General features: G+C 44.4%; 1 protein-coding gene across 4 annotated transcripts in view; it reads left to right on the top strand.

Moving 5' to 3' along the window:
* LOC138261056 (arf-GAP with Rho-GAP domain, ANK repeat and PH domain-containing protein 1-like) overlaps positions 1-26,792 on the top strand; it is a 214,305-nt gene that overhangs the window by 146,893 nt on the left and 40,620 nt on the right. For all 4 annotated transcript variants that reach the window (XM_069209692.1, XM_069209676.1, XM_069209685.1 and 1 more), the window contains 3 exons: positions 6,358-6,447; positions 7,278-7,395; positions 11,945-12,038. In XM_069209692.1, coding sequence (XP_069065793.1) covers positions 6,358-6,447; positions 7,278-7,395; positions 11,945-12,038 — 302 coding nt within the window. The remainder of the gene's footprint in view (positions 1-6,357; positions 6,448-7,277; positions 7,396-11,944; positions 12,039-26,792) is intronic.

Raw genomic sequence — 26,792 nt, 5'->3', positions numbered from 1 at the left:
AAGTAAGACAGGGAAGTCAGGGAAAATATTATTTTGGAACATCTGTGATGTGCAAGATTTTAATGCTTAGCTTCAATTCTAATTTAATGCCACAGACAGGAAAAGGGGCTCTGAAGAGAAGGCATTCACATCTTCTGCTGCATAACACACACCAGCCCTCCTAGTGACAGATTGCCACAGGACATTCTTCAAGGCAAAACACAAACGCTGTGGGATAGCGTAACTGGATGGACGGAATGCGGAAGCAATCAAACATTCACCCCAAGTCACAGATCAGGGTTTAATCCATCCATTATTTTTCTCAACATGCCACCCCAGTTTGAACCCAGCCATATGCAAATCAGTCTTGACCCTGTTCCACAAGGGAACAGTCCAGCCCGAACTGCCAGGCCAGGTTCTCCCTGGACCGGAAACAAGCATCCTGGGACCGGTTTCAGGGTTTCACCCCTCATCAGCCAGGCTAGCTTGAATCCAGTGGCACAGTGAGCCCGGGACCCACGTCTGGGCATACCCGGGGCACTTAGGGCGGCAAAAGCAAGGCAAAACACAAACGCTGTGGGATAGCGTAACTGGATGGACGGAATGAGGAAACAATCAAACATTCACCCCCATCACAGATCTGGGTTTAATCCATCCATTATTTTGCTCACCATGCCACCCCAGTTTGAACCCAGCCATATGCAAATCCGTCTTGACCCTGTTCCACAAGGGAACAGTCCAGCCCGAACTGCCAGGCCAGGTTCTCCCTGGACCGGAAACAAGCATCCTGGGACCGGTTTCAGGGTTTCACCCCTCATCAGCCAGGCTAGCTTGAATCCAGTGGCACAGTGAGCCCGGGACCCACGTCTGGGCATACCCGGCGCACTTAGGGCGGCAAAAGCAAGGCAAAACACAAACACTGTGGGATAGCGTAACTGGATGGACGGAATGCGGAACCAATCAAACATTCACCCAAACATTCTTCAGCAGGAGCAATATGAGAGTGATGCAGTCTTCCACACTATTGGCTTACACTGCTTGGTATGGAGAGTGTGCAAGCATGAACACATCAAGTTAATTTACTGCAGCAGACATGCAAAAACAAATATATATATTTTCAAGCTGAATTCATATTCCACTTTTACAGTTGTGTTTTGTTTATCCCCAAAACGTTAGAAACACACAAAAAAAGTTTTAAGAACAAATGTTGCATTCAGAGCCAACTTCTAAGATTTAGGTAAAGATAATAATTTCTGTTGATTGTTTTGCATGTCTGTGTCTGAATGGGAATGGTGAGAGATGGGTGAGTGAAACTGTACGTTAGAGAGTGACTGATTACATGAAACCACGTAAGTAAGAGGGGTTGCCCATAGGGCCTTGTCTTCCCCCAAATGGGTGTCAGACCCAACTGCGCATGGCCTTCACCTGTGAAAAGGCGGGCCGTTAGGCCTGACCTTTGACTGCTCCCTGAACCCCACACTCCATGAGGATCTGAACCCCCCCACTGCTCACAGACTTCAGCTATTCACAATGGAGGTGGGGCACAGAGCCTGGCCTTCATGGATGCTTAACCTCCACTGTACACAACCTTCTATAGATCTATGTCTGCTCAAAGCACATCATAAACACAAAGGCTCTTTTCAGAGCCACCATTACTTTATAAATGAATTTTGTTTTTTTAATATTTATTTTTCCAATTTATAGAAACTCGGGGATCTCCCCAGTTCCCAGTTAAAACACAATTTTACAGCATGGTTTTCCATTAGGTCCCTTGATTGTTCTGTGGAGGATCAGCAGATCTGATAAATAGCAAAAAAAGCTACTGTGTTATTATTCCAATAAGCAAAAGGGATCGGGACACGGACTGGTCTCCGGCAAGACCATACATCCAACCCCTCATGGGCATCTGACCTCTGCTGTGCAGAGCCTTTGGTCTCTTCTAACCTCTACATACCCAACCTGAGCACCTTTTTAAAAGCTGATTTGTTTTTTAAACTACTTAATAGAATTAGGTAATACCAAGCAATGTACATTCATTAAGTAAAGTTCTACCTTCTTGCCACAATGTGGTACAATTCAGCTTAAAAGGGTTTTCTGCATTTGGATGAGAAAATAATCCGATGGCAATTAAAATAGGAAATGGCACTTTTGAGCTCCTGCTGTTGTCTTGGCCCATGCTCGACGGAACATACAAAACTTGCCATGAAGCATGAGAATACTTCTATTTACTACCTATAATTACACATTTGTACGACTGTTGGTGGAAACGCTACCATCACATATCAAAGATTTGAGTGGTTTTCTTGCACACATATTTGATTTAAAGAAGGGGAAGATTTGTTATTGGTTGCACTAAATATAACTTCTTTGTATACAAGCATAACACAGCCTAATGGTATGACAGCCTGTAAACATTTTTTTAAGGTGGAGACTTCTTAGGCTACACCAACATTCACAAATGTTACTGCCTAATTTAGTGATGGGTACCACAGAATAATTTTATTTTCAACAATTTGCATATAGACTGGTAGGAGGAGCAGGTCCTCCATGGGAAAACATGTTGTGCTACTCTGAGATGATAATATTGTGTGCCACAATTACAGATATCTGGAAGGGATAGGAACACAAAGTTAAATAATGTGTACTTAATGAAAAGGAATTGAATCGTAACTTTAAATGTATCATGTACAGAATAAGTGCTTCTAGTATATTATATGCTAATAGTTTTCACCTGACTCCCAGAAATGGCATTTAATTTTATCAAATTGCTACAAGCAAGGAGAATCTGTAGCACATCTGGGCTCAATAAGGAGGAAAAATCTAAAATGCTGCAGTGGTTTAGAACGCATGGCTATTCGGAGAAAGTTCTAGTTACAGCCAAGGATAACGTACAACATTGCAAAAGGGAAGGATTATTATTCAACACCAAAAGGAGGACATAAAAGCAAGATTTATAGTAATTTTAGACTGATCTTACTGAACTTACAACATAGAACATAATTTAGTAGGAAAAATATTCAGTGCACACTGGAATATTTTTTAATCTGATCTAATGAATTGAGAAGAAACATACCTTACAGACCTCTAGTAACCTACACAAAACTAAAATCTTTAAAGGATAAATGAGTGAAAAATACATTTCTAGAAAAGTTCTAATACATTGTTAAACAACAGTGCGTTTTCTGTTGCAAAAAAGAAAAGCTTGTAAATTTGGTTTAAACAAAACAGTAGTTTATCCTTTTATGAGGGAGAAAGTTAAGATTCATAAACATATTACTTGTAAAAGTACTGTTAGAGCCCATTTCAGAGAGTCACAAGGCAAGCAGGGGCTACTTGGCACAACCAATGGGGTTACTCCTGATGTCCCGGGGCCTGACCTACAAAAGATTCTGAGCAACTAGGCCAAGTCACCCTTCTGCACTTGACCCTCAATAGTATCAAGTGTTGAATAGTCCAAAGACTTTTCAGAGGAGAGGCAGATACAGGGGGGTAGGGTAACACAGGCTCACAACTCAAAATACATTCAGTAGCAGCAATTGATAATTGTCCAGTCAAATACTTCTTAATGACAGAAGCAGTATTTATATTTGAATACAAAGTGAAATCCGGCATACACAGACGATAGACGCCGCCCCTGAGGTCAGGACTGTAGGGTTCAATAGGTAGGCCCCTGAGGCTCATTTCCCTTTCACTAGTGGTAGTGGTTATTCCCCAGTCACTATAGGTGACATTCAGATTAGGCCCCACCAACAGTGAGATTCTCAGGAGTCCCATACCAACTCTTTTAGAAAAGTCAAAAGTGTTCCAGCACTGAAGCGCTCTCTGGCAGACAAATTCCCCCAGGGCCTTCTGGTCCTTCGATCAGTCTTACCAGCTCCAGCATTGATTGCACAACATGGGGCTTAGAGAGTGTGCCACTCAGTAAGTTTCCTTGGATCCTCCCCACAGATTGGGGAGGGGGTCTACAGATTGTGGTTCTGACCCTCAGTCATGGTTATGGCCTGCATGGGTCAACACAGCAGCCTCCCCTTTCGACAGTGGCATAAACCAGGTTACGATTCTTGTCCCCTCCCGTGCCCCCTTTGGCATAAGGGTCACTACCCTTGCTCTGCACTTTGGCAATGACCCAATCAGCACAGCAGCAAGCTCCTCTTTAACGCAGCTCCCTCTGGCATACAGGGTTGCTGACTCTCCAACTGCACATGTGAAGCAGCCCGATTGACACGATTAACTTCATAGTAGCCCCCCCTGTGGTCATTGACTTTTACACCACACATGGGCAACGACCCGATCTGCATGGTTAACTTCACGGCGCCCCCTCTGGCATACGGTGTTGCCGACTTCACACCCCTCACAAGCAAAGGGCTGACTGTGCGGTTCACATCACGGCAGCCCCCTCTGGTGTATAGGGTGGCTGACTTTTGCACTGCACGCTGGCAACAGCCCAGCTGGCATGGTTCACTTCATGGCGGCACCCTCTGGCATATAAGGTTACCGGCTTTCCCACTGCACACAGACAACAGCCCCATCGCCATGGCAGTCCACCCCTCACACCATGCTACAGGATTCCACTTGCCAGGATCTGCCACTAGGCCTCGCTCCCATCAGCGATCTCCTCTTACTCACAGGGCACACTGGTCTTTGCAAGCAGGTAGGCACTGGTGCTCCAGGCTCTAGGTTTCTTGGATTTTCCCTGGGTGATGTCCTCGCACCCAGCTGGAAGACTGGCAAACCTTAAGCCCCAGTCCTAGTTGCAGGCAGAAGTGTTGCAGAGCTTCTCCTTTGCACAGCCTAACTGGCTGCTTTGCAGTTGGTCATTTTGGGGACCTTGAGCTCCCCTTCTCATAGTCCATTCAAGACACCAAATATGATTTAGAGTCTTTGAAATTTGTGTTGAGGATTTGCTTTCTTTTGAAGAGCCCACTCCTCTGCTCTTTCTCCAGAAAGAAGTCTGTCACAGCAGGGGTGACTGCTAATCTAATAGCCCCACAACACAGGCCATAGGAGTGGGTAGAGTTTCATATCTGGATGTCAGCTACAGTGATATGTGCATCAAAAGGTTAACCCAGCACTACTCTTTATGTTTCTCTTCTCTTTTCAGCCCCATATTCTTCCAGAGATGTACCCAGGCCCCTTTGCAGTGACCTCTCCTGGAATCAAAGAGCACTTTTGAAGTGTACAGGGGAGGCCTAGCTCTTCTCCCTCCAGTCTGTGTCCCACCCAGCTCATAGGAATGCAGCAATACACAAATCTGTCCTGGGGGATTGCTCTACCTACTCGTGCATCTCTGGTCAGTCCTGGATCTCTCCAAAAAGGGGCCCTTAGTCTTCCATGTAATGTACCATTCGCTGGCACACATACACCCAGCACGTGCATACAGCGCGCGCACACATACACCCACACACACCCACACACACACACACCCACACACACACCCACCCACACACACACCCACACACACACACACACACACACACACACACACCCACACACAGGAATTTTGCATGAGTGAGCCAGTAGGTTCTTGCTTTCTTAGGCTTTATTGTGACCAGTGTATAACATGAATACTGTAGCAATCTCAGAAATGTGAAACTGTCCACTAGGGTGTGACCGTGGTTGTTGTATTTGTTCCATGCCTGTTAGCTTTACAGTATGTGGCAGCGCATCAAAATTCAACCCAATATCACATTTTAAAATCAAACAGTGCTTAACTATTTTAGAGCTTCCTCAACACGAAATTCAGGCAGTGGATGAGTACACCCGTAAGAGTGTTTCTTCCATGCCTATCACTTGATGTCACTGCTGTATTTTTAAACTGCACCTAATTCTAAAATGGCAACCTATGTGAGCATTACTCCCTGGATGCCTGTCCCTGATTGAAACTTGTGCTCAGCAGGAATTGTGTAAAATGAAAGATTTCATGTTCTTAAGTTTTGATTCATCAGTGCATGCTCTAGTTGGCTACCAGAGCCACTTTTCACTCAACACATTTTCAGTGGGAATGCACTTTGTTATCCAGTGCCTACCAATCTGATGGCTGGCAAAAACATACGACTTGTTAGCTCCCGATTAAAACCAGGATTACTTTCTCGATTACTAGCCTTAAGTTTACATATATGCAAGGGCTGAATCCAGTCTACTTTGCAACTAGGACCACCTTCAAATGCCTGTAAAAGGCAGATGTCTTTGAGCAGACTTTTAGATCACCATGGTCTGGAGATGCCTCAGGAGTATGAGTTGTAGTTGAAGAAATATAACGCATATAATTAAATACTGCAGTAACAACCCCTATTTTTTTATAGACACCAGAGGAAACTGAGTAAATGGTGTGGACTTTGTAAGTGGCTGATGGTATTTGTCTCTATATTTATTTTTCAGAAACCCCCACTCCTGATCCAGTCGTACCTCTGTCTGTATCCACCCCTCCGAGTGATAGGAAGAAAGTGCAACCTCAGAGGAAATCACAAGGTAAGGGGGCACCACCTGTGAAGCAAGCGCAGAGTATTGGGTGAATAGGGGAGGGAGTTAGGGAGGTCTATCTCTAGTGCGGTCAATTATCTGTTACTCTCATGGCTGGATGCCTCATCGAGGGTTAAGTTTATGCTCCTTGTATATTACCGAAAATAGTCTCTTTTTAGGCTCAAGCTTCTGCTCTCTGTGGATGGTTTGGGTGTTTTTCTAGGTTCAAATCTTTAATCCATGTGTTTGGATTTTGCTGCCTTCCTCAGGATCAGGTCCGTTCTTTCTGTATTTGGCTTTGGTGCTTTCTCTGGGGTCTGGCCTTTTCTGTCCATTTGGTGTTGGTTGACCTTTCTAGTGAAAATCCTCTGTATGTTTTTTTTTATGTTAGAGTTTGCATCTTTTCGAGGCTGAGAGCTCTGTATGGGAGTTAGGATTGTGTTGCCCTGTTCAGATATAGATCTTTTTTGTTTATGTTGAGGTTTGGTACTTTTTTTGAGTCCTGTCAATGCTCTTCGAATTGTAGATGAATTATGTTGCTGTGTTCATATGTCTGTTTTCTCCACTGAGTGGGTTGACTTTTCTGGTGCAGCTATCGGTTCTCTTTATGTTATAGGGGTGTACCTTTTGTTGGGACAGGTCTCTGCTCTGGGTATTGGGTGCTTGCCTTTCTGGTCTCATCCTTTGGCCTGTTCATTATGGTAGGCTGCTTTTTCTTGTGCTCTGTGCATTGGAGTTAGATGTTTCTTCTGAAAGTCATTATTCTACTGTGCTAGTCAGCAATCTCTGAATATACAGATCTGTGGAGTTGCCAAGTGGTGTTTTTTCCTTTCTTTCAGATCAGGTTCCCCTTGAGATACTGGGAAATATGGTGCAGTTTTACGATAACCATTCGGAGGAGTTGACATGCTCTGTGGAGCTAGCTGAAATTATCAGCGTGGAAAAGTCCCCCTCAGGGTAGGTAAACGTGAACCCCTGGATCACGCCCTTGTAGGACTACAACCCCTCACAACTGAGGACCATTGGTATGTGCTGGACTGGCCTTGGTGATAGACAGACCTTCATCACTCTGTAAACATGCATTGACAATTGTGGTGAGAGGGTAACGTAACTTTTTTCACATACATTGAACAGTATTTGGCGATGGGTTATCTAAAATACTCCATTAACATGTATTGCAGTGCATGAGAAGAAACACTACCAGTAAATAAGTGCTCTTCATTAACATGCTTAACTTGCATTGAACTTAACGCAAATAACTCCTAACCAGTTGATGTCTTACCCTTGCCCTCTATTAAAGCCTTCTCCTCGGAAGCTCTCTCATTCCTACGCACCATTATCAATGACTCTTCTCAAAGCATCTTTCCAGAAGCTCTCAGAGCATCTTTCCAGAAGCTCTCAGAGCATCTTTCCAGAAGCTCGCAAAGCATCTTTCCAGAAGCTCTGAAAGCATCTTTCCAGAAGCTCTCAAAGCATCTTTCCAGAAGCTCTCATAGCATCTTTCCAGAAGCTCTCAAAGCATCTTTCCAGAAGCTCTCAGAACATCTTTCAGAAGCTCTCAACGCGTATTTCCAGAAGCTCTCAAAGCGTCTTTCTAGAAGCTCTCAGAGCATCTTTCCAGAAGCTCTCAAAGCATCTTTCCAGAAGCTCTCAGGATATGCCAGATCAGGCTGCAGCATGTACACAGCGACTATACAAATTATAATCGCCCTCCTGATCATAGACAAAAGGGAGCCCCTCCTCCTGATATTGCTGCACCTCTCTGTCGTCATCTACACATTTGAGAATTTTTGCCCGACGTCTCGAATGGGATTTACTGAAAACAGACTAACTTTGTTCTCCTCCTGCCTGTCCAATGAGCACCAGTTCATTTACTTGGGCATCTCCTGGTTCAGGAACATCCCGATCACCTCTGGAGCTCTACAGTGTCCCTACTCATTCCCTGCCTTATTTATCTTCCACCTGGAGCCCCTTAAGACATTACCCACCAATAACAGCATCAAATTTCACCAATTTGTCAACTACACGCATCTGTAGTTCAAAGTGTCCTCAGTACAAATACTGCCTGCACTGCATCCGGGCCTGGATGACCAGAAACTCAACCCCACCAAGACAGAGGGCCAGAGTTATATACTGGCTGATGGCCCATTTCTCCACCAGGGTGACGTAGAAATTCACTCCAGGGCCCTGATGGAGATGCTGTCTGCTAGATTTAGAAATGTTTTTTAGGCTGTCCGACATTTCTAGCATTGTTAGGAACCATCATCATGGTGGTTCCTGTCAATTCTTTGTAACTTTGATGGAAGTCAAGCCTGATAGAGCCATCTGTCATAATTACATTTTTTTATATTCAAAAAGAAATGCAGGATTTTCTTTTTAAAAATAAAAAAATCCCTACCCTATGGGAGTCGTCTTACACTGGGGTGGGAAGGCATTTTTTGCTTTTTACTTGCCTCTACCGCCAGGGATTGCCTGGCAGTGACAGACAGAAACAAGCATTGGCAAAGCCAATAGGTTTCGCCTTTGTCTTTTTTTTCTACGTAAGAACAAACATTATTGTAACATTTTCCTAATATTTGTAAGCCAGTTGTGTAGAAAAAAAGACAAAGGTGAAACGTATTGGCATGCGTGTTAGAAGAAAAAAGAAAGAAGAGAGAAGACAACAGAAGACAGAAAACAGCAAAAGACAGAAGGTGGATGAAGACAGAAGGCATGAGAAGACAGAAGGCAGAAGAAGGCGGAAGAAAACAGAAGAAGACTGAAGAAAACAGAAGATATGAGAAGACAGAAGGCGGAAGAAGACAGAAGACAGAAGCAGGCATAAGATGAGAGAAGAGAGAAGGCGGAAGATGGAAGAAGACAGAAGAAGACAGAAGGCGTGAGAAGACGGAAGCAGACAGAAGATGGGAGAAGAGAGAAGATGGGAACAGAGAGAAGACAGAAGACTTGAGAAGAGTGCAGACGTGAGAAGACAGAAGATGGCAATCTGTAAGAAAAAAGAAGACGGACAGCAACGAAGAAAGAAGTCGTCAGTGAAGTAAGAAGACGGCATGCTAGAAGAAAAAAGAAGTACCATCAGCGCCGCAGCCAGAGGAAGGACACTGGCCAGTATCCAATAGGAGGTGGCTGGAAGGAGTACTTGGTCCACAGGCAAGTTGACGGCAATATCAGCGAAGAAGAGCATGACAGGAAGTGATGTGAAGATGATGTGCTGGCCAATCCAAAGCAGGTAAATCAGAGCGACGTTGGAGTAAGCCAATGGTAAGTTCAGATAAGCAGGGGGCCAGTTCCAAGCCCCTTTTAAGTTTTTTACTAACAAAAGATTTCACAAGCATGCGCGCAAGCGGGTGTGCAGGCGAAACCTAAAAATGACTATATGTCTGCTCATCTAAATTGTGCTGGTGGACATATAGCCAGTTCTCTGACAACACTCCCTCCTTCGTGCTACCGGAGAAGTTTGGCCATGGCAGAGACAGAGTAATCTCCGCCATTGTGAAAATATGGTGCGCCTACGTCTAAATTCAGAAGGGGGACTATTATGCTGGCGGAGAGGGAAACCCATCACCGTTCCCACTCTGCCAACATATAAATCGGGTCCAAAATTCCTACTGTTTGGCGAGAACAACAAGCAACAACTAGTATAAACCTGGCTCAGTGACATGAACAAGGTCGGGATCAAATCCCAACCCTTCTTCCAATCAGTGGTGGCTGATGACTTATGAAAGTGATGGGGTGTAAAGGTCATCTCCGACTGTCACCAGGTAAGCAAATGAAGTATCGCCAGCTGAGCCAAGAGGGTTTCAGGCTAAAGAACATTGTTTCCCCATTCACCAGGCAAATGTGTGCAGATGAGCTTTACATTAGCGTAATCCCAAAACTTGACTCTACAGTGACGAGAAGGTAAATTGTAAGCACTATAGTGAACAGCTTAAATAAGTGAAGGATGGATAACATTTGGCCTTTTTCCATAATTTATCCAGTTACTCCATGCAAAGCATACTGCCTGTTCACTTGCACATTCATTGCATACCAGTTTGACTATTGACATCTTGCTAGGCATTGATTGAGACATTGGCCATTTCAGGTGTGGTTACAGAAATCTGTCAGTGACTGACTGGCCCCTGTGGAAAAAGGCATTTTTTATAAAATGAAAACTAGTCCATGGCTTCTAAGCAGAAGTGCTTCAGACAACCAGAAACAGAAAAGGACATTGTCTCAGCATTAATCCAGCATGCAAACATATGCAAAAGGGCTTAACATGCCAGTAGCAATATTTTAATGTTGATTTTCATTTTACAGTTCTGCTATGGGACTGCCAGTATTATTTAATATTGGCTCTCTTTTGGCTCATACATTACTAATAACTTTTTATACAAGATGGTTGAGCTTAATTTTGTACCCAGCCCTACCACATATCAGTTTAAATATGCACCAAAACTAAAATTCATAATTAAAACCCCTTTCGTTTCAAGGTATGGTGGGTGCCTGAAAGTAGTGGAGCAACACCGTTCGCCACTACAGACGATCCGCCACTTCATCCAATTCCAAGTCAGTTGCATTCACTCTGGCCACAACCTCACCCTCAGAGAACACATCGCCAAGAAAATGAAGATGGCTTGGTACCAGCTCTCTCTACTGAAGAAAGTGAAACCATTCCTCCCAGAAAGCGACTTCAAAACTGCTATTCAAGCCCACATACTCTCCATCCAGATAGTAGGAACCCTCTGTTCCACGGCCACTCAAAATCCACACTCGCCCCCTTAATTGCATCCTGCACGCAGAGGCATGCCTCATCGAGGACCTGAAGACATATGAGTACATCTCCCAGACCCTAGTGATGTACCACAAGCTCCATTTGTGAGCCCCGACCACTTTTTAAACCAGTTGCAGCATCTATAAAGCCATTACGACCAGCACTGGCACTTATCTGGCTGAAACGCTCACTACTTGCGTTAGCTACTGGCACATCAACAGCGAGCATCCTATCACGCTGGAGATGAAGAAGTGACAAAAAAAAAACAAAGCAGCAAGCCGTCTTTGTGTTCAGGAGCCATAACTGCATCTACAAATTCTCCAATTCAGGAAACAGCTGAAGCCACACCTCCTTTAAAGATCCTCGCTGCAGCGCGGGAGACCGTGCTGTAGAGAATGTACTAAGAGTGCCCTTGCAGACTCCAAGTGTTGGTCACAGAGATCAGATCCTTGCAGGATTCAAGATGTCTATTGTCAGCGTGAATGACCTTGTTAATTATGTTAATGTTAACTTTGCTTGTCTAGTTCTATGATTGATGCCTCAAGCCTGGCTACTGGTTTCACATATGACATTCCTCTTCCATAGTTTGCCTCCTTTGGCTGGCTGCATTAATCTTTTGATAAAAAACATGTGAAATGATCTGTCTGCACAAGGTTAGACTTGGCGCTAAAAGCCTGTAGTTTGCCTGAGCCAGTAGAAACCTTGCATCAGCTGTAATTTCTCTCAATGTTTCCTTGTATGTTATTGTGGCAGGCAGTGGGTGGAGATCTGGACTCCAACAGACAGCCATAGGTGTGAAGCTAGCACCCCGGACAAAGCCACACTGATGTATCGGTTCATTGCTCAGGTAGGTCTGCTTTACCTTATCCCAATCTAGGCGGGACACAGGGAAGGTGGGAGATTTCCTGTATGACTCCTGCATCGTAGGTCAGTATCACTGGTGCTGGGAAATACTGCTCATAGATACTGAAGCATAGTCTAAAGAAACAATACACTGTTTGATACACTGTTTGACCCATTTTAAAAAAACATATATCCGAATCCACTTGCAGCATAAAAGAAAATGCGTTTATGACCACCACACACCCACCCATACTTCAACCATATTTTCAAGCTTCCAGATTCTATGCCAACTCTTTGTGTGCAAAACACAAATAAAATATTACATATAACTCACATCCTCCCTTTGATGGTGCATCGACATACAAAGAAAAACTGAAAAAGTTGAAAAAAACAAGAGTAAGGAAACTATAAGGTGGTAACAAAAGATAAGACAAAGGTTAAGTCAAACTGGGTCTATAGAAAAAAGGGCTGTCCACAGTCCACAATAAACAGAAAGGAAAGGCCACTTGACTTCTCCCTAGGTATCCTACCTAGGCCTGTTGCCTGGAGGCCACCTGTAGTGTGCTCTGTGCCGAAACTACCAGACCAAGGAATTTACACAAACACTACTACACTCATAGCCATAGACTCTGCCTACTTGAGCTATCTGTCAGGCACACACCTTATCAGAAAACTTAACCTTGATGTTCATCCCACAATGTCTCCCTCATGATGCCTCCCTGCTCTTTCCTCATCTATGCACCAGCACGTCAGATTTTTCTCATCTCAGTTACTGCTCCTCCTGCAGCCAGCGCAGGCTCCCTCCTCTAATCTCATAATGTTCCCTTTACCACATCTCTCTCGGATTCTCATTAGAGCCACAGCTGAGCTGATCTCAAGAAGTTCGCTTCCTCCATAAAGCTTCCAGCCTAATACCTGAGTTCACGCCCAGCTGCCTTTGACATGCACAGGGACTTCGCAGGGACACCTGTGAACAAACCCTGATCTACAAGAACTCTTACATTGTGTGTACCAATCTCTACTGCACCATACAGCTCATATTAAGTTATACATTTAAATAGCGCTCTGAAGCATCTCTAGGCACTAGCATCAGTTGCCGTAACACCCCTAGTTGGAGGGTTCTGTGCTGAGACTGTCAGATTGTTGCATGGTTGTGGGGCTAAAGCATGGTAGCACCTTCCTCCCATCAGGATGCATCTGGTATACATCCTGATGATTACCATCCACACCTCTAGCTGGAAGGGTAATTTCAGGTGCTTTGTATACCATCTTTATGTCCCTTCTTCTCATTACCTTTCTTTTGGCAACAAAGCCCTGTGAAATGCATAACTTTCCACATTCTGACATTTCCTGTTAACCCGGGAATCACTTCAAATTCTCTATATGTCCCTGACTGCTGGACCTAATGTGTACAACAACATCCTTGCAATACACCAACCTTTTTCATGTGGCTGTTTTATTACACTTAAGTTGAACTGAGACTTCCTTTTGTTTTTGTCTGTCTTATCATCATTCATATTGACTCACTTTTTTCCCCTAAAAGAAAGTCCCTTCACTTCTTCACGGACCTGTGCCCATATTTACAAATTTTAAAGAGCGTTTTTATAATTCACCCAGGGTGTAGTTATACAGTCATAAAGATAAATTGCGTAATGTAGTTCGTAAGGCTGGGTGGCCAAAATCTAATTTCCTGGCTGCATCACACATGGCAGTGTGGCCCTCATCCACTGTCTTGTCATCACAATGTTAATTTCCTGTTTTGTTATTGGCATTTGTGCATTGCACACTCTGCCATTAATGTGGCCTCACAGTGCAGTCAAGGGGATCTTACACACAACAGACTTAGGGGGTTATTACAACTTTGGAGGAGGTGTTAATCCGTCCCAAAAGTGACAGTAAAGTGACGGATATACCACCAGCCGTATTACGAGTTCCATAGGATATATTGGACTCATAATACGGCTGGTGGTATATCCGTCACTTTACCGTCACTTTTGGGACGGATTAACACCTCCTCCAAAGTTGAAATAACCCCCTTAGTTGTTTTTTTATGATATGCGTTGGATATCGTGTTGTGGTCCATTATGATATTGGATGTTTTTTTTATTAACTTTTGGGTGTATGGCATTGTTATTGGAAGGTCTGGCCCAAATACTTTATCAATTTCTTGGGTCGGTAAAATGCCCTTTACCCGGTACTTCTTTGTGAAAGGCGTCTCTTGATTGCCAGTGCTAGTGGCGACTGTTTCACTGTATAGATGTTCTGTTTAATCTGTTCTGTGGGATGTTTGCGTATGTTGTACCTTATTGGCAAGCTCCTTTCTATGCACCTTCCATTCAACCCACCTTTCTGCAGCCAGACTGCGAAAAAATCTGTCCCTCTGATACAACACAGTGTAGCAAATGTGCACATTTTCTTCCATTCATAAGTTGGTGGCCCTCCATACGTCGTGTAGAAGGTTTCTACAATGAAACTGAAAATACATTAATATTAGTTGCTGTACATTTGAATCCACACATGCATATTAACATGGAGTTATTGAACTAAAACAATTTCATTATAATGTGTTAAAAGTGTGTTCTTGGCTTACATTTAACTACTCCTTGATTTGGCCTCAAAGCCATCTTGTTTAAAATGCATGCTGAATCATGACGTTCATTCTGTGTTTATATTTGTCGCCTGACACTACATTCAGCAAGACGTCAATTGTTATTTTTGTATGGCATTATTCTCAAAGAATTTGCTAGACAAAGCATTTTGCTACATATCAAGGTGCTTCCTGATAGCGCACTTTATTACATTAATTTACAATGGTTCCCTGTTGAATATGTAACCAGTTTGCTCTAACACCTCCAAGCGACACCAGGTCAGAAGGGGCAATCAATACTCATGTAGTGGGTTAGTGCTAAGATGTCAGGGTTATACTTTTTTTTAAACTGAGAAATATAATTTGTTAGAGCAGTGATCATGCAGTTTTGCATAATGTATATTGTGTGAAATTTGAAGAGTAATGCAGGGGTTTAAAAATGTTGTTCACGTTTTGCTATGGGGACTTGTTTGAACAGAAAATATGTCTTAGGTGTTTTACACTTGAATCAGCCCTGTTGGCAGTAGTTTGAGTGACTTTTGAATGTGAGGTATGCCCTTGATCCAGTTTTCACTTGAGATACCTGAAGTGCATTGAGTGAAATTTATAAATAATCTTCCCAAAAATTCACACAGTAACTAAAAATAAAATGACACAATTTTGCACACCTTTAATGGCAGGTCCATGATGAACGATAATCATAGCATCTTCATGCAAGGTTAGCATGCTTTATTGTGCTTCCAGACTATGTAGGGGTAATTGTCAGTTGGCAGGATCTTCTTAGCCAAAGAGAATGCTTTATTCCTTTTGTCATATACTAATGTCCTTTCTGAGACCAGGCAGTTTACGTGACACCAAAAAAGCATTCGACAGGATAGAGTGGTTCCCTTGTTCATCAGCCTGTTGAAATGTGTAGCTCTAGAAACGCTTTTTACTTGCCCTTGTACCATCTATCCTTTATGTGCACAGTAGACATCACTGCATCTTAACTCTATGCATTAGGCATAAATCCCCAGCTGACAATGTCCCAGTCTGCCTCACTAAAGAAATCAAATCATAAACCCCGACAGGCAAATAATGCTGTTCTACTTGTGAAAAATCTCTTGCCAGGAAAACATATCTATCTTGCAAAGAAGGATGTTGTGAAACACATTACTAACAATTCTGAACATGTATGGGATAGACAATATTTAGAAAGCTTCCCAAAGGCTCTCTTTCCTCTATTCCGAATCACACTAGCTATAGGTAGCCCAGCAGTTTTAGAAATCAGAGATTATTTATTTGGATATATAAAATGACAAATCAAAACGCGCTTATACCAAAGTTTGTTTTCTGTAACTCTGCTTTCTCTGCGCCTTATTTGAACATAATATAAAGGTGAGAGACTCATACATTCACATACAAGTAAGTTCACTTATTCCCCCAAGGCCTGCCGTCTTGAAGAGAAGTCAATAAATTGATGCCAGGCTGAAAGACTGAGTCCAGGCCGGTACTGTTCTTTTGCATTGTTGGAGCTTTCAGGGGTCATTCCTGTCTGCTTCTATCTTAAATGTGTACTTCCAGAAGCTGGAACTCTTCATAAACTTAATGTGTACTTCCAGGTGTATGGTGCTGCTGCTCCAATGGCAATGCATATTAAGGCTGTGGCATTCATTCATGAATGTTGTACTGCTATGTATAGCTTTATGCTGCATTGCGTGGTAAAAAGCAGAACGAGGATCATGGTTGCAAGGACTGTGGCAGCCTCACACAGCCTGCTGTTAGAGCTGATGATTTGTACGTTCAAAGACAAACATTATAGGTGAACTTCCTGGATCCCACTGCATCGCCTGCCAATCTGAAAGGGTATTCAGTGTAACCCTTACTGCTGGTTAAGGTAAACTGGCAATCTCTGTGCCTCTAGCACTAGAAGCTGAATTTGCCATTGGCTGGTTTGGCTGAATTCACATACACCTAACTTCATGTGGGTATCTCCACTCCCATCATCAGGGCTCTCAGACAAGAGTGTGGAAGTCCAAGGGTAGCTTACTGGCAGTCATAAGAGTGAAACTCTGGAAAGAACCTCTTCCTTTCTGAGAATACAGGAAAACTATGCAGAGTTGTTGAAAACCAGACCCAACAGCCTTTTAACATGATCTTTCATAGATCCTCTGGGTGCCTCACTTACGGCTCAGTGTAATACAAGCACATGTTGGAACAAACGACTAACTCCAACAGAAAACCAGAAAGTAGGATTTTTTAGGGCAAAAATAGTAGCCACTTATTATGTAAAACAAAGAAAACTCTTCTAAGCCCAAGCACTCAGTTATTGATTAAGACAATTACCTTATTCAGTTCATGATATTATTCATTCAGATTTGATTTCATTTAGTTAAATAGGCAATATCTCAGTCCTGTCAGACATAATTCTATGAGAAATTAAACATACATTATCAAACATATATAAAAATGTCCAAAACAAAAACTAACTCAGGCAAACTAGCCCCCAAATCTCACATGTACTCAAACCAACAATGAAACCCCTTAATTAAAAACAAGGCCCCTGATGTAGACACTTAGGCCCTCATTCTGACCCTGGCGGTCAAAGACCGCCAGGGCGGAGGACCGCGGGAGCACCGCCGACAGGCCGGCGGTGCTCCAATGGGGATTCCGACCGCGGCGGTAAAGCCGCGGTCGGACCGGCACCACTGGCGGGCTCCCGCCAGTGTACCGCCGCCCCATTGAATCCTCCACGGCGGCGCAGCTTGCTGCACCGCCGCGGGGATTCCGACCCCCCCTCCCGCCATCCAGATCCCGGCGGTCCGACCGCCGGGATCCGGATGGCGGTAGGGGGGGTCGCGGGGCCCCTGGGGGCCCCTGCAGTGCCCATGCCACTGGCATGGGCATTGCAGGGGCCCCCGTAAGAGGGCCCCTACATGTATTTCACTGTCTGCTGCGCAGACAGTGAAATACGCGACGGGTGCAACTGCACCCGTCGCACAGCTTCCACTCCGCCGGCTCGATTCCGAGCCGGCTTCATCGTGGAAGCCTCTTTCCCGCTGGGCTGGCGGGCGGTCTGAAGGCGACCGCCCGCCAGCCCAGCGGGAAAGTCAGAATTACCGCCGCGGTCTTTCGACCGCGGAACGGTAACCTGACGGCGGGACTTTGGCGGGCGGCCTCCGCCGCCCGCCAAGGTCAGAATGAGGGCCTTAGTCAAATGTCAAGGAGACAGTATGAGTTCTTTCCTCCTTGTGTGGCCAGAATCCTTGGGCTGAATAAAAACATTGCTGCGTGTTTCAGTGCATCAACCTTACTTTCATTTCCACCTTCATCAGGACCAAACACAATAACAAATTATAGAAAACAATAACAGGCTTTTATTCTCTTGACAGAGTTGCTAGGGAGTCAATAATCCTAACACCCATTAAAAAAGAAGAGGGGTGCCATTATCTCATCCTAGTGCTAACCAGGCTTCTCAGGGAATAGTTAATTCCCAATCTGTGCTTAATGTCTCCCCCTGCAAGCATGTAAACAGATAAGGCAGAAGGAATTAGTTGTGATTATAAGGCCAAGAAAAACCCTTCCAAATTTGTGCTGAAATTATGCCAAGAATTATACTCTGAGTGATGGTCGCTTAGTCTTTCGCACTCAAGGTGCCTCTACCTCCCGCAATCTCTCACCGGGGTGTATGGAGCGAAGGAGTTTCTCTGTATGAATCTTCCAACACGGCGTAGCCAGTTTTTGAGTAATTTCAGCACTAATTTGAAAAGAGTTTCTTCTTCTGGGCACTTTTATGTATAACTGAAGTAGGAAGCTGGCCCTTTATGTAAAAGGTCCAGGGGTTCCCCATTGAGTGGACAGGGCTTGCAATGCAATCCTAAAGTGCTCTGTTTTTGGGGTACTGTGGTCGAGCAGCCTTAGATTTAAGACAGAGGATTGCAATACATCTACAAATACACACAATATTCAGTAAATGAGACACACGACTAAAGAAGTAGATCCACACCAATTTATAAAAATAGCAAGTGTCTTCATATATGTTTATGCATCAGAGAAAAATTGTTCAGGTAAGTACGTTTTTAAATAGGAATTCTTTTCACTTTAAAAAGTGCAATTTCTGAGATCTGCAATGTTATCCTATGGGAGGAAAAAACAGTTCTGCAAACAGGTAGAGTACAGCCACTTACAAGACCAATCTCCAGGAGTTAAGGTGAGTAGTGGGCAAGGTCCAAGGCAGCACCAGTAGTACACCACCAGCGGCACGGGGGCGACCAGGTGCAGGGTGCAAAACAACGTTGGGTACCCAATGCATTTCAATGGAGATCGGTCACTGCAAAAAGAGGCTGCAGGCTCTGGCCAGGAGGCCAGTGGGGCCGGCCCAACGGCGGGGCTCAGGCCTCATGATGCTCGGGCACAGGTAGACACCTTTAGTCCTCTTCTCCATGGCTCGGGGTGACAGTTGCCGAGGTGTCCTTAGGTGTCGGGTTTTCTTTACTGGAGCGGTGGCGGTAGATGGGGGCATCATGCAGAGGCTGCAGGTGTCGTTGGGGAGTCCAGGAGGGGTGGAACCACGATGGATTTGGACTCTGGAAGGCTGGGGAACCTTGTTGGCACCGGTGGTTCACTTCAATTTGGGTCGGAGACGGCGGGTGCAGTGGTGGCTTCAGGTGTCGGGTTTTGGTGGTTCTAGAGGCTTTGGAGTCCCTTCTTTTGGAGCTGGCTAGAGAACAGGTCTGCTGTTCACTGGAGGTCTTGAGTCTTTATAGAAGGGAGGCAGTCCTCCTGGGTTTCTGGAGTCACAGCTGCAGAACAAGTCTACTTTGGTGCAAATTTCGACGAGGTATGCAGACAGGCCGGTGGGGTCTGTACCAGGTCAGCTGCTTCTTTTCTCCTCTTCTGCTTTCGTGGCTCTTCTGTGTCCTTGGTCTTCTTAGATTGTCATAATCTGATTCTCTGGTGCCAGGGACTTCCCTCAATACTGAATTTAAAGGTGTTAGGGGGTGTGTAGGGTAGTAACCAATGGGCTACTGGCGCTTGGGGTCACTACACCCCCTGTATGACAACTTCCTGTGGTAGGTGGGCATAACCCTGTCTCAGAATTCCTAAGTATGCCATCACAAAGATAGTTATATCTGAAAAATCATGTCCACCTTGCAGTAGACCACCGTAGGGGCCTACCTGATTAGCTAATTTTCCTACCTGTCCAGGTGGCTTGCCGCTTTGGGAAGGCTAATCAGCAGGGCATCCTGTGGCAGGGGGAGTTACACCCTCTTCCCGGGCAGGCTTTTGTTCTGGGAATCCTGAGAGCAGAAGGCTCTCACCCTACGGTGCCAGAACTGTGTATTGGGTGGCAGGCTGGTAGACACCAGTAAGTGAGCACACCAGAGGCTGGCAGGGTTTCAGGGGGCACCTCTAATATGCCCTCTGGTTGCATGTATTGGTACATCTGACACTGGCATCAGTTTGGGTTCACCAATACGAGATGTTTATTACCAAACATCCCCATCTTCAGGGAAGCCATCATGTAGCTGGGGAACTCATACCAGTGTCCAGCACATGCAATTAAAATGGCTTCCCTGGTCACTTACTCTGTCTGAAAACTGACAAAGATATAGAAGGGGCATATCTGCTCAGGCAGATATGCCCTCATGTGATATAATTCACCCTGCCTTAGGACTGTAAGACCTGCTAGAGGGGTGACTTAAATTTATTGCATGCAGTGTCAGGGGACATGGCACATAGTATTTTAACTTTTTTCTGCACCAAGACACGGTGCCTGCAATGGCAGCCTGCAATGTGCTTAGTGAGGGGTCCCTTAGGGTAGCACAATTTGTGCTGCAGCCCTTAGGGCCCCTCTTTAGCACCTCAGGCCCCAGGTACTAGGGGTACTATTTACTAGGGACTTACAAAGGGTGCTAAAAGATTTTCCAATTGAGAAACAATTTTACAGTTTAGGGAGAAATAACACTGGCACTGGGAACCTGGTTGGCAGGGACCCAGTGCACTTCAGTCAAAGTAGCATCAAAAACCAGGCAAAAAGTGTGGGGAGGTGTACTTTAACAAAAGCCAAGTTCCCTACACAGGATAATATTTGTTTGATTTCTAATAGATTGATGTGTATTCTAATAAAATCGTGCATTGATTAAGGTAATTGTCTTGATCAATATTGAGTGCTTGGGCTTAGAAGAGTTGTGTGTTTGTTTTACAGGTACAGATGAGTAACACACTGGAAGCAACTTCAGACATGCTAGTTGTGCTGAATCTAAAACTATGCTCTTAGCGCTCCTTACATGTAAATTGTAGCGTAAAACACCTCCTCTTTGTCAGAGATAGGCAGTCACATAATATCAATTCACGATCACGAAAACAAAAAAAGAAATCTGAAGCTGTGCTACAGTCTGTGCATTGCGTCGCTTTGACATGTGCCTTTAAGTCCTCCTAGGTAGACCCTTATCCTAATATGTATGAGTTTTCACCTTCCAAGATTTGATGCACTTGTTTCAAGCTCCAACTTGTAGTTGAGAAATGAACCAGTCGTTTTTCATCTCTCATAAACAGAAGAAACTCACTGTTGGAAATGGCCTTTCTGCAGGGTCATCCCCAAACGTTTTGCCTTCCTCCTCTTCTTTTTCTGCCCTTATTTTTGCTGGCTCTAGGACTCTGGACACTTTACCACTGCTAACCAGTACTAAAGTGCATGTGTGCTCTCCCTAAAAACATGGTAACATTGGCGCATACCCAATTGGCATATTTAATTTACTTGTAGGTCCCTAGCAAAGTGCACTACAGGTACCCAGGGCCTGTAAATTAGATGCTAATAGTGGGCCTGCAGCACTGCCTGTGCCATCTGTTGGGGCGCTGCCACCTGCAGCGTTGATGACTGTTCTCCCGTGCCCCTGAGGCACCTCTTGGTGCTGCTGATTGCACCAGGAGCCCCGGCAGATGCCCCAAAAGGGAAGGGGATTTGGAAAAAGAGAGAAAGAAACACTGCACTCCTTTTCACCAGGTCCAGCCCGGTGCGGTACTTTGGGTTATGGAGGACTGTCAGTGCAGCCCCTGGAAGTTGCCTTTCTGTGATGAATTACAGTATTGGTGAAGCTATGTGCTATTTAGAGACTGTTTCACAGCATTCAATAAAGCATGCACTGGTCTCATTAAACAGCATTCAAAAAGGCATGCACTGATCTCATTAAATTCGTCTAATTTGGTTATCCTAGCACATTCACCTGGTAATATCAGCAACTTGGCCCTCTCTCTCTTCACACAAGTTATTATATACAAAAGGTGACGAAATTTGAATGTCTCTAAGCAAATTAGGTAGTTCTGAAAGCCTCTTTCATGGATCTGCACTTTCACATTAGGTTTTCTAACAAGTTGCAATACCAAAAGCAAGAAAACTCACATATAGAGTATTCCTATCATTGAATTGCATAATCACTATTAACATAAAATGAATTGCAAATCCAAAAGCAAGTAATCTCACACATAAAGTAATCCTAGGACTGAATTGCGTAATCACTATTAGTACAAAAATAAACAAGTGGAGGATAGTGCAGTTCTATCACAATTCTCAGTTACAAAACGAAAGTTGTTGAAGCCCCCACACTAAGGGGGTTATTCTAACTTTGGAGGAGGTGTTAATCCGTCCCAAAAGTGACGGAAAAGTGACGGATTTACCACCAGCCGTATTACGAGTCCATTATATCCTATGGAACTCGTAATACGGCTGGTGGTATATCCGTCACTTTACCGTCACTTTTGGGACGGATTAACACTCCTCCAAAGTTAGAATAACCCCCTAAATCTGTTATTCAACCCTGATCAAGGCCCCACTCATAAATCATGTATGTGCCCTTAGAATAGGCCTTTCAAAGCCTCGAGAAGGCAAGAGTGCAATAAGTCTCAGTTTTCAGCAAAAACCAAAGCGATTATAATAAAATTCTACACAAACAGATTCCAGACAGCATGCTCCACTTAGCTGACAGAAGTGTGTTCTTTCCAGAAGATCTCTGCTGAGGCTGTTTGCTGCCAGCAGAGTCAAGAGGGCAGCGGATGGGGCCTGGAGGGAATTCCAGAGTACAGGAAGCTTTCCTTGCCAGGCAGGAAGAAAGCCAAGCAGAGTCCTGTGCACAGCAAGAGTATTTATAGCCAGCATGACTCATGTCTTTGAAAAGAGGCTGCTGCTCCCTGGAGACCTTGTGGGCATGGTGGTTGCTTGGAAACCAATAAACAAGTGAACCTGACACATTGAGAAGCATGAGGACTTGACACAGCCACATGTGTTCAACAGGCATTGGTGACAACAACTATATAGTGGAACAAGCATTGGTAACATCAAGTAAATATCAAACATTGGCAATATATATCCTGAAATGCAGACAGTACAATGACGTTACAAGCAACCCAGTGGTGCTATATGCACATGATCAAAACAACGCCCCTGAGGGTGTTGACACATTAGGCAGAGGTGTTGGGTCCTGACACCACCCACATAAGTAGCCCCATATCCATGACTCAGGCCTGCCATTGCAAGGCCTGTGTGTGAAGTTTTACTGCCACTTTGACTTGGCATTTGAATGTACTTGCCAAGCCTTAAACTCTCCTTTTTCTACATATGTCACCCCTACTGTAGCCCCTACGTAACCCATAGGGCAGGGTGCTATGTAGGTAAAAGGCAGGACATGTACATGTCTGTTTTATATGTCCTGGTAGTGGTCCAAAATCCGTTTTCTACCACTGTGAGGCCTGCTCCTTTCATAGGATAGCATTAGGGCTACCCTCATATACTGATTGAGTGGTAGATTCTGGATCACGAAGGATTAACCAGGTCATATTTAGTATGGCCAAAATGGTAATTGAAAATCCTACTTATTGGTGAGGTTGGATTTTATATTACTAGTTTAGAAATGCCACTTATAGAAAGTGAGCATTTCTCTGCACCTAAAATCCATCTGTGCCTTACAGCCTGTCTCCAATCAATGTCTGGGCTGGGCTGGTTGACAGCGTCATTGTGCATTTCACCCAGACAACCACAAACACAGGACACTCAGTCACACCTGCACTCATCTGCATACTGAATGGGTCTTCTTGGGCTGGAAGGGTGGAGGGCCTGACACTTACATTTCAAAGGCTAGTGGCCTGCCCTCACACAATGGACTGCCAAACCTCCTACTGAGACCCTGGCAGACATGCCTGTCCTGAAAGGGGACCTTGTGCACTTCAAACCCACTCTTTGACAATTCCTCCACTTCAAAGGCTTCTTTGGGTATATAAAATGGGTCTCTGACCCCACCAAATCAAACACTTCTGCAACCTTTCAAGAGGAATTGCTTGGCTGCCCAAAGGACCCATCCGGACTGCTTTGCTGTGAAGGACTGGTGCCCTGCTGCCCTCTGACTTGGCTGAGAAGTGCCCTCCAAAGGCTTGGAATGAGCTTGCCTCCTTTTTCCTGAAGTCTTAGGGCCAAAAAGGGTTCACCAGCTAGCTTTTTGCTAGTTTACGACTCCAGCAACTCCAGAACGATTTCAGCGATGCTGCAGCCTGCTCCCGCCCCATGGACCTTGCCTTACGCAATGACTCCGGCCTTCAACGCAAGTCCACCTTTGCTGCGACTCTGCTGACGTCACTCAGCATTCTTGCAACACTGCGAAGTCAACACATCCCATCCTGACGGACTCGAACCAATGACCTCACTGGGTCACAAAGGACCCACGCATCGTAGATGATGCTGCTTCAACTCCCCCGACCTCCGGACAGAACTAACGCCTCACCTCCACCTGCAAAGCGGAACCGAAGCCTCACCTCCTCAGACGCCATAAGGGACTGATGCCGCACCGGCTCCAGCGACGCGTCTCCGTGTGACGCCGTTGTTCTTCATTTTCCAAAGATCCAGTACTTGGGCGTCCATGTGACTCTGTGACCGGCAACAGTGATGTCGGATTGTTGAGAACGACTGCGCCAGTGATGCCGTGATAGCCCCAGTTGGAGCTATTGTGTTTTCTAGGCGCTTTAGTTGGATTTAATCTTTACAAATTCATAACTCTGGTTAGGTACATTGGATTTTCATCGTTTTGACCTTATTTTATTTTGATAGATATCTATTTTTCTAAACCTGTGTGGTGTATTTTTGTGGTGTTTTCACTGTGTTACTGTATGATTTATTGCACAAATACTTTACACACTGCCTTCTAAGTTAAGCCAACCTGCTCAGTGCCAAGCTACCAGAGGGTGGGACCAGGATAATTTGGATTGTGTGTGACTTACCCTTACTAGGATCGTGGTCCCTATTTGGACAAGGGCATATACCTCTGCCACCTAGAGACCACATTTCTAACACTCACTAAGTAGTCCTTTTGAATATAACCTTCTTGTTGTTAAGCCTGGTGTTTATTCCAATGTGTTTGTAGTACGTTCAGGCCCTTCTTGATTTTTGAGCGAGCAGCAACCTTAAGTAAAGTGATGAGTTAACCAAGTATAGTAGTGTTTCTTTCCCAAGCCTGAATATCCAGGTTTGTCCTTTAATCATCACAAAGGTCTACAAGTGCCATGTTAAAATGTGACATCCATTCGAGCAGAGGTTTTCAAGGGTCAAATCTGCTGATATTTACCAGGTGAATAGGGCCCAGTGAATACAGGGGCAAGCAGATCTGTTGTAGATACCACACCAAACACGGGACAGTGTACAGGACAACTCAAGGAGCCACCTCGCGTTCGCGTCAAGATGCTCTAACTCACACTCGTGGAACGCTTGATGAGCGCGTGAAAGATGGAACCCAATAACAACATTCTATTGAAACATTCTTCTTATTACCAATGTAGAACATAACAATATTTTTGTGTGGAAACGACAGTGTAATACCCCATTTTCAAGCGTAAACGAATAACTGGTGATTTTTGTAGCATGCAATAATTAACGTTCCTCAAGATTTAGTTATTTATCCGGTACAATAAATATTGCACCAGTACTGCACAACCGGTGATCGAGGCCTAAGCAGCTTGGTGATAGCTAAGAGATTACGTGCAATGCCTGTGTTGTGGACTGGGTATGGTGGGCTAAGATATGTCCTGGGAGATAGTGAAATATAATTGCTCTTGCCCTGAGAGATACAATAAAGAGAGCCCATCTATGGATTTTTTGACGCATTGTTTTGGGAATGTACATATTCAGATCTACGTGCAACATATTTGTTTACTAATGTATTGAAGTCATAGAATAGCTGAAAAACTACAGTTATATATCTGGAAAAAACATTTATCGTAACAAATTATACCAAATAAAAAATTGAGATTTAAAATGAATATTTGAAAACTCCTTATGGATGGACGGAGAGAAAGAGTTGGTGTGTTCCTAATTTGAGTTGTGAAGTTTATTATAGTATAACATATTGATTTATGTTTAAAACTAGTCCGTGGCCAGAACTGCTCCAATTTCAATTTAATGTAACAACTGAAAGATAAAGAATTACTTCTTGAATTGATTAAATCATTTTATTGTATTTAATCTCCCCATTCTCTCTTCAGTTCCATGTGGTACTTTTTGTGGTCAATTATTTGTTATTCTATACACTGCTTCCTATTTATATTTAGTAACAATGGGTACTGACAACTGGCCATAAAAAGATCCATTTCAAATTACACATTGAGCCTGATGTGCGACCTCCAGTAATAGCGACTCACAATTTGTGAGTCGCTATTTCCGATGTGCGTACAATTTCAGGCATCAAATTGCAACTCGCAAATGAGTTGCATTGCAGTTACCAAAAACACAATCTGTGAGTCCGTAACTGCTCACTAATTGCGACCGCAGTTGCAAATTGCGAGTGTGTGCGCAAACAGCAACCGCACCTTTAAAAAGTGCACAAACACTTCCAGGTGCACTGCAAGCACCCCCAAACAGGAAGTGGTGTCCCAGGAGATCCCTGCACAGGAGTCCCAGCACATGGTCTACGCCAGCAGCAGGGAATTGGACATCCTAACCGAAGAATGTTGCAAGCCATCACAAGGAGCTTTTGGGAGGCTGTCACAGAGTGTCCCTGAGGCTGACAAACGCAAGCTATGGAGGGACGTGCAGATCCAGATCAATGCCATGGGCGCAGCCGACAGGTCAGTCGAAGAAATAAAGAAGCGATGATATGTTCTGCACCCCAGGGTCTAGGAAAGGGTTGTAGCCCGACTTCGTGACTTTCCGGGGAC

This window comes from Pleurodeles waltl, chromosome 2_1 (genome assembly GCF_031143425.1).
Source record: "Pleurodeles waltl isolate 20211129_DDA chromosome 2_1, aPleWal1.hap1.20221129, whole genome shotgun sequence".
NCBI classification, from domain to species: domain Eukaryota; kingdom Metazoa; phylum Chordata; class Amphibia; order Caudata; family Salamandridae; genus Pleurodeles; species Pleurodeles waltl.
This window is presented reverse-complemented; position numbering and strand designations above follow the sequence as displayed.